Genomic DNA, 13,935 nt, shown 5'->3' with positions numbered 1-13,935 from the left:
TCATAGGAGCCTCCACAGGAGTTATATTTTAATTTTAACACTATCTCTTCCAGCATAACAATTTTTCAAGTTTTTCAAATTGTTTAAATCTCCTTCTACATTCATTTCCAAGTCTCTATCATGTTCCTAGTTTATGTTAATCGCTGGTTCTTAATTGCTGAAATACAATTTATAACCTTATGCGTGATCAATAATTCAAACCCATGCTTGAAAGCCTCACATATCTCGTAGTTCTTCCGTACAGTGCTCTCTTTCTATTTACTGCATGAAACCTGTTAGTTGTGTTTCCCAGATGTACCTGAGGTCAGCAACCTTTTCTGTAAAGGGCAAGGTGGTAAATCTTATAGACTTGGCAGGCCATGTGTTCTCTGTCACTGGGACTCAGCAGTTCTGCTGGAGCGTGGAGTACTTTTTGATAATGCACAATTCAGTAAGCCTCAAATATGCTGTGTCCCAGTAAAAACTATTTATGAACATTGAAATTTGAATTTGATATTGTTTTCATGCATCATAAACTATGTTTAAATTCCTTTTCGTTGCTTAGAAATACGAGGTGTCATTACTTCACAGACAACACAGAACAGGCTACAAGCCTTCCTCATAGCTAGAACGCCCAGCCCTTTCCGCCTTGCCTGCTCTCAATGTCTCCACACCCCCAATTCATTCAGCTGCATTTATGTTGACTGACAGGCGAGCAGTGCCTGCTCAGTGCTGTGCTCCTTGCGCTCCTACTTGCCTTTGGCTTAAGGTAAATTTGTCTCTTTAATGGTTCTGTCCAATTTTCCTTCAGATAGTTTGATAGTGTAATTGTAAACACACCTTTAGAATTATTCTATCTTTGGGGCGAGTGTACCTTGTCATTGTTTTACAGGGTTGTTTTTTATTTTAATTGTAAGACTTCCTTCTCCTGATGTCTCTTTGCTTAGATTGCTGCGTCTCTAACCACTGTAACCTCCCGGGTATGACATTTCCACCCTCATATTCCTCTGTTTGTAGCACATGTTTAAATATGTCTCTGTGTACAGCATATAGGGGGTGTGTCGTCAAAGCTAAATTTGAAAGGTTTTCCTTTGAGAGATTTTAATTAATTCACTGAGGAGCTGACATTTCCCGAAAATCTCCTTATATTGTCCTTATCCTAAAATGGCAATTTCACTGAGTGTGCAATTCTAGACTGATGCACATTGACAGTGATCTCATGTTTTACGGGTGGCTGTTAGTCTCATTCCTACTGCTTTAACATTATTTGTCCTTAGATCATTCCCCATTGTTTATAATAGTTTCAATACAATTAGACTATGTATAGGCATCGTTTACTTATACAAGTACGTTAGTCATTTAACCAGTAGACAAGTGTATCTCACTGATGCTGAAAATGTCTCGATAATTATCTCTTCAAATATTACTTTCATCCACTTCTTTTTCCTCTTTTTGTAATCATAAAGCATATTAGGGGTCTTTGACCCCTTTTCTATTACTTCTAAGTATTGAGGATCAGAAGACTCAGCTTCAGTCTAAATAATTGGTTCAAGTCTATCTTTGAGCTCTCCTCTAAAGAACACAGTATTTTCCATTAAAACATCATATTAATTGGTTTAAATTTCAGTTGTTACATTTTTCCCATAAATTTTTCCTTATTTCCAACCTGCCTTCTCAGTTTTTTATTGAATTTTTTAAATTGAAATATAATTACATCACTTCCCCTTTCAACCCTCCTTTCAACCCTTTGTTCCCCCACATTCCTCTCAAATTGATGGTGTCTAGTCCTTTGATTACTGTTGATACATATATATGTAAGTGCACAAATATGTACATACAGCCATGAGTCCATTTACTATGGATAACATGTATATGATCTGTACATGATTTCAGAGCCGACCAGTTTTTATTGAAAAGCCAGCAAGAGTGTTTATAGCCTTCGAAGAGACTGTTTTCCCTCACACAGTAATCAGTAGTTGTCTGTAGTTCTTTGTCTAGGGGAAGGGACTCCAAGTTATTTTTTCGATTGCTAGTATCATTGTTCATCTCCTGTTCAGACAGCCATATGGATGAGGTATCATGAGTGCAATACTTGTCTTTTCTAGGAGACAAAATCCAGATGTAGCAGACTTTTCTGTTTTCTGTATCTTAAAGTCTTGCTACCTTCTCCTTGACAATGTTTTCTATACTGTAAGTGCATGAGTTGTGTTGTAGATGTATACATTGTGGCTAGATTCCCCACAACCTACTGATCACTGTGCTTTGACCTGCGGTGGTTTTCTGTAATGGCCTCTTTGCTATAAAGAGAAGCGTCTTTGGTGTTGGGTGAAAGCCACACTTATCTGTGGGTATAACAATAAGTTTTATGTTGGTCTAGTAAAGTGGTGGTAGTAAGGGTCTTTTTTAAGATCCATGACTTCGCTAGTCCCTGGTAACTGGCTAAGTTTCTAGTACCAACCATGATTTTCCTCCTATTGAGTGAAACGTAAGCCCAGTGACACAGCTGTTGGTTACCACCAAGATGTGAGTGACATTGTTGCACCTTAAGTATCACTGGCCACATTGGTCATTGTTGTAGTTCATGGGCATTATAGATCGACGGGACTATTGACTACTTCCCTCCGTTGGCAGCTTGTGTAATACTTTCTGGTGATACGTAAGCGAGAGCACAGGAAGAAAGCTTCTGGGTTATATCCATCTCAAATCTTCCAAGTCCTGTATCTGAAGTGTACCATATCTTAAGAACTAGGTAGGAACCTACCTATACAAAATGTACAGGGAAATGGATGGAGCTAGAAAATAGTGAGTAAGATAACCCAGACACAGAAAAACAAGCTCTCTTTTCTCTAGTTCCTAGCTCCAAGTCTTCAGCTGTGAGTACTCATCCTAGAGTACCAAAAACCAGGAAAGTAAAGAAGGGACCAGGGGAGAAGAGGAAAACTAGAAAGTAAATAGCAGATACAGCCGATGTAAAGAGGAAAATGACAAAAACAGGGAGGAGGGCTCATTGGTGAGTGGACAAGGAGATCCGTACCGAGGGGAGAGGAGGGAGAATGGATGAATAATATCAAGGATGCTTGATAGGGGCTCAAGGAATCATATTACTTTATATTTAACCCAAATTATATGATTTATTTTTATGAAATTATGCCACTTGGTATGACAACGCTCCCCACAAGAGCATTCTATTACCTAACAAAGCCCCCAGGAGCAGGCATGAGAAACCTCTATTGGAGTTCTTGGTCAGAGTTGTCCAAGTAACTCCCCAAATAATGCAGGCTATTGCTGTAGCCCCTGCTGCTTCTCAGAGGTACGAGGTAACCTGCCTCCTCCTTGCTCACACTTATTGGCCCCTACGCACCATAAATCTCGCCCTGCAGACTCTATTCAGTTGGTGCCTCTGACTCCCCTCTGAAATACTTGTGTCTTGGTGCTTTTTGACTATTGCATGATAATTTTTATTTCTCATGGCTTTAACTCTAAATGCTTTGGACCAATGCAAATACAGATGCATTGCTTTAAAAACAGTTCTGTTTCAGGAAGGAAAATATCATGGATCTGATATTAACGCTAATATCAAATGATTATTCTGAGGGAGGTTTGGATTGTCACCTAGGCAATGGTCATTCTCACGTGAAGACTCACAGGAGTGCTGCTTGTGGTCATATACCACAAACATTTCCTCTTTCTCTGCTCAGCCCCAGATTGAATACTGAACACTTATCCTGTGGTGCTGGTTTATAGCAGCAGAAAGCATGCGTTTATTTTGCGAGTAGTTCACACTTTCTGAGAACAGCTTTTCACAGTCTCAAGCTTCTGGGGGTCTTTCACATTTAACTCCTTGAGTCATCTTGGCTAGGTTCTGAATTTTGTTCCTTCCTTAGTCCTTTGTTACCCCAGTTTGAGAGGACCACCTCAGAGCAAAGCTGTCTCCAGGACAAGCTTACTTCCTGTGTCCCTGCCTCTACTCAGGCCTTGGCTCGCGCTGACTCTGTCATTCAGGTATTACTTAAGAGATACTTCCAACTAACAAAAATTTACTGGCACTTTTTTGTTATTTTCTGTGGACCTCTTGGTGACTAGTTGGTGATGTTGCTGGAAATGGAACATGAGCTGTGCCTGTTCCTATGTCTGATCTCTGCCCCATCTTCTTCACTTTATCTCTTTGTGCCCATAATAAAGGAAGATGGTAGTTACTTCAGCATTCAGAACATGGATATGATCCTCTCTTTGTGTTCTTCCACCTCTCATCCTTTCACACCTATATTCTCCCAACTCTATTGGCACCAACATTGTGCTCATCTGTATCTTCTGCTGTCTGTAGTCTCTGCTACACTAACATTTCCTAACTATGGCTCATACTTTCTTTATGACTAATTTCCCGTATTCCTGCCAAAAACGCCCAACTCATCTTTTGAGCACTCCACTGTCCCCCTTAAATGTTTCCTGTAGGAGATCCTAAGATCTATAACAGGCCATAAAAATACACTTTACTGGACCCATGCCTCCCTCTCTAGCCTCTTCTCTTGATAAAAAATGTATTCCCTAACTAAAAAATTGCTCACTGATGCCTGCACATACCGTGCTGCCCCCCATATCCTCTACCCTGATTCCATTATCTTTCTAGGATCCTCATGTTGGCATGAGTTTTCTATCCCTGTTGATGAAAAAACAAGGGAGAATAAGACAGGGGAAGAGAGGAAAGTGAAGAAGAGAAGAAAATAACACGATGCCAAATATTTGCTCCCTCTTGTGGGGATCTATACATGTTGTACATCTGGCACCATGCTCCACCCTGATGCTCTTCTAGAAGTGCTAACAAGTCACAAACAAATCCTGGGATAACTGGAGGGCTGAACTCACTGCGTGTCTCTTCTTCAGTTCTGCCCATTTTTTGAGTCCTTGTGCATTGGACTGAGATTTGCAGTCTGACACATGAATATTTTGTGCTCTCAATCTAGAGACTCTTTTCAGAATTAACAATCCTTTACTTTCTGCTCATAATTAGTTTCTGAGTTTACCTCATCAGTAAGGCCTGGTGCTCTACACACGTGCCCCCCAGATGTTGAAAAAGATGGAAATAGGAACATACATCTGACGGTTGTCGATGTGGTGTTCAACTGTACAAAGTCACTTCTGCTGATGAAAAGCCAGGATTTGCTTGGCTGGTTAGGCCCTCTAGATTCAGAATGGACAAAATAGAGGAGATTAAACATTTCAAAGGAGGTAGTAGATAGATTTCATATGCCAGAGAAGAATGACACACCCAAAAGTGGAATATACACCACACAATCTGAGATTCACAAACAAATAAGGAAGATTAAACTGTTGAGAAATAAACAAAATGGATTCCGCTCACCAGACAGTGAGCTGTACATAGGTCTATATGCCTAGAGGAAGGTAATGGCAATTCAGCTAAGGTTCAGCCCCCAAACTGACCTATTAATTCCCCAATTTTCCCTGTTAAGAAGTAATATAATTGGTGACTATTGCTTTGGGTAATATAAGTGTCTAAGGAAGTTTATACTGTGTCAGTACTTATGAGCAATCTATGAAAGTGTTATAGTTACATTGCACTGTCTAATTGCCCATGAACATCCACAGGAAAAGGTCACAAAAATCAAACAACGGCAAGTAAGAGCGAAGCCCATGATACTCTCCCAGAAGTGGTTCCAACTCCTATGGAGTCCCACACTGGCACCTGGTTTACAACAACGCCTGATGGAAGGAGGATCGGCACCAAAGGCCTAGAGAAAATCACCAACTTGAAACCATTTTTATTCTTCCAGGCTACAGATCCCATCAATGGAACGGTATGACAAACTGGTGCACATCACAAACATCTAAACCATTAGAGTCCTGAAACATGTAGAAGAATGTGTGCAAAATCTTAACTTTCAAATGTTAGGCAGTAGGTGGGTGGGTTGGTGGGAAGGTAGGTAGGTAGGTAGGTAGGTAGGTAGGTAGGTAGGTAGATAGGTAAGTAGGTAGGTGGGTGGGTAGGAAGATGGATGGATGAGTAGGCCCACCTAAAATCATTGTGTGGTATAGTGGTAAGCATATTGTTTTCTGAAGTGTGTGTGTGTGTGTGTGTGTGTGTGTGTGTGTTTTATATGTGTATAAATGAAATCATGTTAGAACAAAATACTAATTTTTGAAATCAGGGTTATGAATTTTTGTTCTTTTTCTTTCATTTATTTAAGTGATTAATTTGTTGTTGTTGTTGCTGCTGCTGCTGCTACTGCTGGTGTTACTGCTGCTATTATGATTGAGATACTCTTGTTGCATAAGCCAGGCTAGCTTGATCTCCTGCATTAGCCTCTATAGTGCACTGCAATATTGACTAGCTCATGGATAATTTATACTACATAAGCATAGATGTGACTGAAGTCACCTATCTCCTTGTGTTAAATATTTTTGTATATCTGCTTCATCTCTAGGAATGAGAGCCTATCTGTCCTTGTCCTTTATGATCCCCTGTACTGAATGGTCAAAATTTGTTCATATCTATGCTTTCAAAGGATCATACTCACATTAAGTAACTTAAAAACTCAACATTAGTGAGCAACCATAGAGGGGATTTTATTTGGCCATAAAAGCAAGTGGTAAACCACTGCTATTTTAAAAGTAGTTGTTCTGTTTATGATATGAAATCACTACCCTGCCATGAGCCACGCACCTTCCACACACCAGGCTTCCTTTGGGAGTTGTGTGTACTTAAGTCCCCACAGCACTCTATACTGTTTATTACATGATGAAAAAACAGAGCTCAGCAAGTTGACTGCTCAAAAACTCACACTTGGAGGAAGGGCGTGGGATCAGGATTTCAAATCTACTGTTAGTGACTGAGAACTGGGCTTATTCTAATCTTTAGTGTTACTCTCAATGTTGTATGTGAAACTCTATGGCACCCTCTAAGCTTAAACAAAATGAAGTATTTTCTAGTTTCCTTGTCTCTGGTTTTTAAACACACACTGCGGATGACAAATGTCTTCCATTCTTCTCTGTAGGCAGATTCCATGGTCTAACCTACACGTTCCCTACTTCCCTTCATCAGCTATTTGCAGAATCTAACTTCACAATCTCTGAGGTTGCCATCTGTCTTTTCTTCCTAGGACTCAATGTAACTGATCATTTTAGAAAAACCAGCCTTCATTACGCTGGTTTTTCTGTTTTTTGTTTTGTTTTGTTTTTTGTTTGTTTGTTTGTTTTTTGAGGTATTTAGTTTGGTTGGGATTTTTATTTGGGATACATCAAGTAACTGTAATTCAGCCCTGGGGTAAAATATTTACCTTAATATGAAAATTAATAGTTATTAGTTATAAGTGTTAATTCCCATCATTGATCCTATTACCACTATGTGGTTGTTGAATCACATACACAGCATGCACAGCAGGCAACTGAGTATGTGTACATGTGGGTTATCTCAGTCCAAAGGAGCTGCAGCCTCTCTGTTCCACAGTGTCCATTACTGTGCTGATGGCCACCTTGCAGTTCACCCTTTCCAGGGTAATCCTGCAGAGCTGGATAACACAAGGGTAACCTAATGTGACACATCACCTCAATAGTTTCCAAGAAGACAGGTCCAATGGACTGTATCAGACTGGCCTCTGTTGACCCAGACCCAATTATAGATAGATAGATAGATAGATAGATAGATAGATAGATAGATAGATGATAGATAGAGATATAGATAGATAGATATTGATAGATATCGATATATTGAAATGTTCCTTGTCACTTAATACTTGAGTGACTTTGGCAGTTTTTTTCTTAACTACTATAAGCCTAAATTTAAATTCCCTCACTCCTAAAATTTAGAAATTCTAAATTTCCTCATCTACCTCAGGAGTCACTGAAAGTAGTAGATCAAGTAGAAAACAAAATCTTCACATTCACTAAGCACAGAAATAAGCTTGCTGGGGTCTAACCATCCAGCCCAATAATAATGCTGTGCTTTACATGTTCAGGTCATGACTACTCGAGAAGACAAGGTGATCATTGTTGAGAAGAAGGACGGGACCCGGATCGTGGACCATGCCGATGGTACCAGAATCACAACCTTTTACCAAGTGTATGAAGATCATATTACTCCCCCAAATGATGAAGAAACAAGTGAGTCATATTTTTCAAGATGGTAACAAAAAGAATGTTGCAGCATGAGTCAGGTAGAAAGCTCACCACCAAAAGTATTCAGAAAAATAAGTGAGCCAGCCAGGGAATACCCATGTGATACAAAGGGCAAAATATAAAAATGTTCATCAATGATAAAAGGGAAAAATAAAATTACTATACTACTAAAAGGAACACTATTTTATGATGGTAAGAGACTACATACATACATGTATACACTGAATATACACCAAATATAATCACACATTTAATATAAAATAGCACATATACTTAATACGAATATACTGTATATAAATATACTACATATAAACACAGATGCTGTAAATACATGCACACTCACACATGCATGCATGCACACACACACACACACACACACACACACACACACACACACACACAGATACAATATTTCTGGAGACTTCAAGTTTGGTAACAAAGACCTGTTATCCCAGCTCCCAGGAGGACCAAGAGGTCAAAACCAGTTCGTACTACATATTGAAATACTCTCTCCAAAATAAAAATTGTTAGAGACTTCAAATTAATGTATATAAATGGTAGATACAGTACTTATATAATTTGATAGATTAGTATATAATTTATGTAAATATAAAGTACACTAACCTCATGTTGTTTATTCTTAACACATATTTATATAAAGTTATAAAATCAGTTGCATGAAAAGAATAAACCTGGCATAGACAAAAATGCCTATTTTGCTTTAGATGGAGATTTTCTTCACACACATATTTTGAAACAACATGACCAAATAGGAACAAGTATCAACTGTCGTTGGTGAATATATTTAATGAATTTCAATTTTTATCTTGAAAAACATTTTCCACTTCTTGAAATGAAATGAATACTAGCAGCATACTTAATAAGACAGCATGCTAAGTCACATCAGAATGTAGATTCTAGAACTATTCTGAAGGATACTGACAAGGATTGCAGGCCACACTCAAACCCTGTGCAATTCTTTACAGCCAGGTCTTTCTTCACAAGGAACCCACCTGGCCAGCAGATTGGCTGAGGCTGATTGCCCACTATGTGCATCCTACCCAATCTTCTTACCTTGCCTTTTACTTGTAGCTGAAGATCCAAGGACTGTCACTAGACAGGTGAAGTGCATGCGGATAGAAAGCTCACACTATGCCACTATTATCACGAACTGTGAGGACAGTAGCTGCTGTGCCACTTTTGGGGACGGAACATCTATTATTGCAAAGCCACAGGGATCATACCAGGTGGGTCATACCAGGTGGGTCAGCTTGGTAAATGGAGAGTGACACATGTAAATGCCCCAAAGGTAACAAGTCACACTGTGCTGGGACGGTAGAAATTTCTACAATGACACCTCACTTCAATGTTGCTTCCCTCACTCACCTGAAATACTTCTCATGCCGTTGTCTATTCATCTCTTTATCTATTTAATACATTACCTTGCTTGTTGTGAGAAATTAGTAGCTTTATTAGGCCAAGGAGCTCCCCACACCGAGCACTGCGGTGGCAGAATCATTTCAGTAATCTGATTCACATTTATCTTCCTCTCTGTGGTCCTAGGAGGGCAGTTTGCCCAAGTGAAGCAAAGCTTCATTCTTTCAAAAGTAAAGGAAGAATTTGGCAACGCACTCCTTCGCAATCTCCCTGACCTTCCCATTAAACACAACATGCTGGTGTTAGTCTTCAAAAAATTTTTCCCTGCTAGAGAAGAGACATGAGCTAAAATATCACATACCACGTTACGAGAGACAGAGAACCAAGAACCAGAATGGGATAAATTTATCTTCACTGTGGCAGTGGCAGAACTAGTTTATCATTCCCATTTCCCTGTTTATTATATTCTCTCTTTTTCCATCCAGTATTAATTGGTGTGGGTCAAAATAAGAGCTGAAAAAAGAGAAAGAAAATTTAAGTGGGCATGTTCATCAGGAATGACACCTGTGCTGATTTAAATAAAAATGGTCCCTATGAGACCTTGGGGAGTAGCACTATTAGAAGGTACAGTCTTGTTGAAATAGATGTGTCACTAGGGGTAGAGTTTGAGGTTTCAAATGCTTAAACCATGCCCAGTGTGGCAGTTTGCTTCCTGCATTCTCTAGATCCAGGTATAGAATTCTCAACTGCTTGTCCTGTCTGCCTGTGTGCCTCCGTACTTCCTGCCATGATGATAATAAACTAAACTTGTAAACTGTAAGCCCATAAACATACAAGAAGCCTACAGAACTCCAAATAGATTGCACCAAAAAAGAAACTCCTCCCGTCACATAATAATCAAAACACCAAATGCACAAAATAAAGAAAGAATATTAAAAGTAGTAAGGGAAAAAGGTCAAGTAACATATAAAGGCAGACTTATCAGAATCACACCAGACTTTTCACCAGAGACTATGAAAGCCAGAAGATCCTGGGCAGATGTCATACAGACCCTAAGAGAACACAAAGGCCAGCCCAGACTACTATATCCAGCATAATTTCCAATTAACATAGATGGAGAAACCAAGAAATTCCATGACAAAACCAAATTACACAATGTTTTTCTACAAATCCAGCCCTACAAAGGATAATAGATGGAAAACTCCAACACAAGGATGGAAACTACACTCTAGAAAAAGCAAGGAAGCAATCTCCTTGCAATGAACCCAAATGAAGAGAGCCACACAAACATAATTCCACCTCTAACAACAAAAATAACAGGAAACAACAATCACTATTCCTTAATAACTCTTAACATCAATAGACTCAATTCCCCAATAAAAAGAAACAGACTAACAGACTGGATACGTAAAGGAGACCCAGCATTTTGTAGCATATAGGAAACACACCTCAGTGAAAAAGATAGACACTACCTCACAATAAAAGGCTGGAAAACAATTTTCAGAGCAAATGGTATCAAGAAAAGCTGGAGTAGCCATCTTAGTATAAAAAAAATTGACTTTCAACCAAAAGTTATCAAAAAAGATAAAGGGAGACACTTAATATTCATCAAAGGAAAAATCCACCAAGATGAACTCTCAACCTGAATATCTATGCTCCAAATGCAAGGGCAGCCACATTCATAAGAGAAACCTTACTAACACTCAACACATTGCACTTCACACAATAATAGTGGGAGATCTCAACACCCCACTCTCACCAATGGACAGATCATGCAAACAGAAATTAAACAGGGACATAGAGAAACTAATAGAAGTTATGAAACAAATGGACTTACAGCTATTTATAAAACATTTCATCCTAAAACAAAAGAATATACCTTCTTCTCAGCACATCATGGTACCTTCTCCAGAATTGACCGTATAATCGGTCACAAAACAGGCTTCAACAGATACAAGAAGATTAAAGTAATCCCATGCATCCTATCAGATCACCACGGACTAAGGCTGGTCTTAAATAACAACAAAAACAGCAGAAACCCACATACTCATGGAAGTTGAATAATGCTCTCCTCAATAATAACTTGGTCAAGGAAGAAAGAAAGAAAGAAAAACTTTTTAGAATGAAAGCACAAGATACCCAAACTTATGGGACACAATGAAAGCAGTGCTAAGAGGAAAACTCATAGCTCTGAGTGCCTGCAGAAAGAAACAGGAGAGAGCATACATTAACTGCTCCACAGCACATCTAAAAGCTCTAGAACAAAAAGAAGCAAATACACCCAGGAGGAGTATAAGGCAGGAAATAATCAAACGCAGGGCTGAAATCAACCAAATAGAAACAAAAGAACAATACAAAGAATCAGTTAAACCAAGAGCTGGTTCTCTGAGAAAATCAACAAGACAAATAAACTCTTACCCAGACTAACCAGAGAGCACAGAGAGTGTATCCAAATTAACAAAATCAGAAATGAAATGGGAAACAAAACAACAGAATCTGAGGGAAATAAAAAAATCATCAGATCCTACTACAAAAGCCTATATTCAACAAAACTTGAAAATCTGGATAAAATGGACAATTTTCTATACAGATACCAGGTACCAAAGTTAAATCCGGATCAGATAAACCATCTAAACAGTCCCATAATTCGAAAGAAATACAAGCAGTTATTAAAAGTCTCCCAATCAAAAAAAGCCCAGGACCAGATGGGTTTAGTGCAGAATTCTATCAGACCTTCATAGAAGACCTCATACCAATACTATCCAAACTATTCCACAAAATTGAAACAGATGGAGCACTACTGAATTCCTTCTATGAAGCCACAATTACTCTTATACCTAAACCACACAAAGACCCAACAAAGAAAGAGAACTTCAGACCAATTTCCCTTATGAATATTGATGCAAAAATACTCAATAAAATTCTTGCAAACTGAATCTAAGAACACATCAAAACGATTGTCCATCATGATCAAGTAGGCTTCATCCCAGGGATGAAGGGATGGTTCAATATATGGAAATTCATCAAGGTAATCCTATGAAAATAAACTCAAAGAAAAAAACAGCATAATCATTTCATTAGATGCTAAGGAAGCATTTGACAAAATTCAAAACCCCATCATTGTAAAAGTCTTGGAAAAATCAGGAATTCAAGACCCATACCTAAACATAGTAAAAGCAAAATACATCAAACCAGTAACCAACATCAAAGTAAATGGAGAGAAACTTGAAGCAATCCCACTAAAATCACGGACTAGACAAGACTGCCCACTCTCTTCCTACTTATTCAATATAGTTCTTGAAGTTCTAGCCAGAGCAATCAGACTACAAAAGGAAGTCAAAGGGATACGAATTGGAAAGGAAGAAATCAAAATATCACTATTTGCAAATAATATGAAAGTATACTTTAGTGACCCCAAAAATTCCATCAGAGAACTACTAAACCTGATAAACAGCTTCAGCAAAGTGGCTGGGTATAAAATTAACTCAAATCAGTAGCCTTCCTCTACTCAAAGGATAAACAGGCTAAGTAAGAAACTAGGGAAATGGCACCCATCACAATAATCACAAATAACATAAAATACCTCGGTGTGACTCTAACCAAGCAAGTGAAAGATCTGTATGACAAGAACTTCAATTCTCTGAAAAAAGAAATTGAAGATCTCAGTAGGTGGAAAGATCTCGCATGTCCATAGATTGGCAGGATTAACATAGTAAAGATGGCCATTTTGCCAAAAACGATCTACAGATTCAATGCAATCCCCATAAAACTTCCAACTCAATTCTTCATAGAGTTAGAGCAATTTGCAAATTCATTTGGAATAACAAAAAAACCAGGATAGTGAAAACTATCCTCAACAATAAAAGAACTTCTGGGGGAATCACCATCCAGGACCTCAAGCAGTATTGCAGAGCAATAGTCATAAAAACTGTGTGGTATTGGTACAGAGACAGGCAGGTGGATCAATAAAATTGAGGCCCCAGAAATGAACCCACACACCTATGGTCATTTTTGTCTTTGACAAAGGAGCCAAAACCATCCAATGGAAAAAAGATAGCATTTTCAACAGATGGAGCTGGTTCAACTGGAGGTCAGCATGTGGAAGAATGCAAATTGATCCATTCTTATTACCCTGTACAAAGCTTAAGTCCAAGTGGATCAAGGCCCTCCACAGAAAACCAGGTGCACTCAAAATAATAGAACTAAAAGTGGGGAAAAGCCTTGAACACATGGGCACTGGGAAAAATTTCCTGAACAAAACACCAATGGCTTATGCTCTAAGATCAAGAATCGACAAATGGGACCTCATAAAACTGCAAAGCTTCTGTAAGGCAAGGACACTGTCATTAGGACAAAATGGCAACCAACAGATTGGGTAAAGATCTTTACCAATCCTACATCTGATAGGGGGCTAATATCTAATATATACAAAGAACTCAAGAAGTTAGA

The 13,935-nt window shown here is 38.7% G+C and overlaps 1 protein-coding gene across 1 annotated transcript in view; it reads left to right on the top strand.

The window, feature by feature from the left end:
- The window catches only part of Spag17 (sperm associated antigen 17), a 221,594-nt gene that overhangs the window by 143,875 nt on the left and 63,784 nt on the right, over nt 1–13,935 (top strand). Inside the window, 3 exon segments of the mRNA XM_032896680.1 lie at nt 5,584–5,792; nt 7,950–8,094; nt 9,202–9,356. Of these exon segments, the coding sequence (XP_032752571.1) occupies nt 5,584–5,792; nt 7,950–8,094; nt 9,202–9,356 (509 nt within the window).

The sequence above is a fragment of the Rattus rattus genome, chromosome 3 (genome assembly GCF_011064425.1).
Source record: "Rattus rattus isolate New Zealand chromosome 3, Rrattus_CSIRO_v1, whole genome shotgun sequence".
Taxonomy (NCBI): Eukaryota; Metazoa; Chordata; class Mammalia; order Rodentia; family Muridae; genus Rattus; species Rattus rattus.
This window is presented reverse-complemented; position numbering and strand designations above follow the sequence as displayed.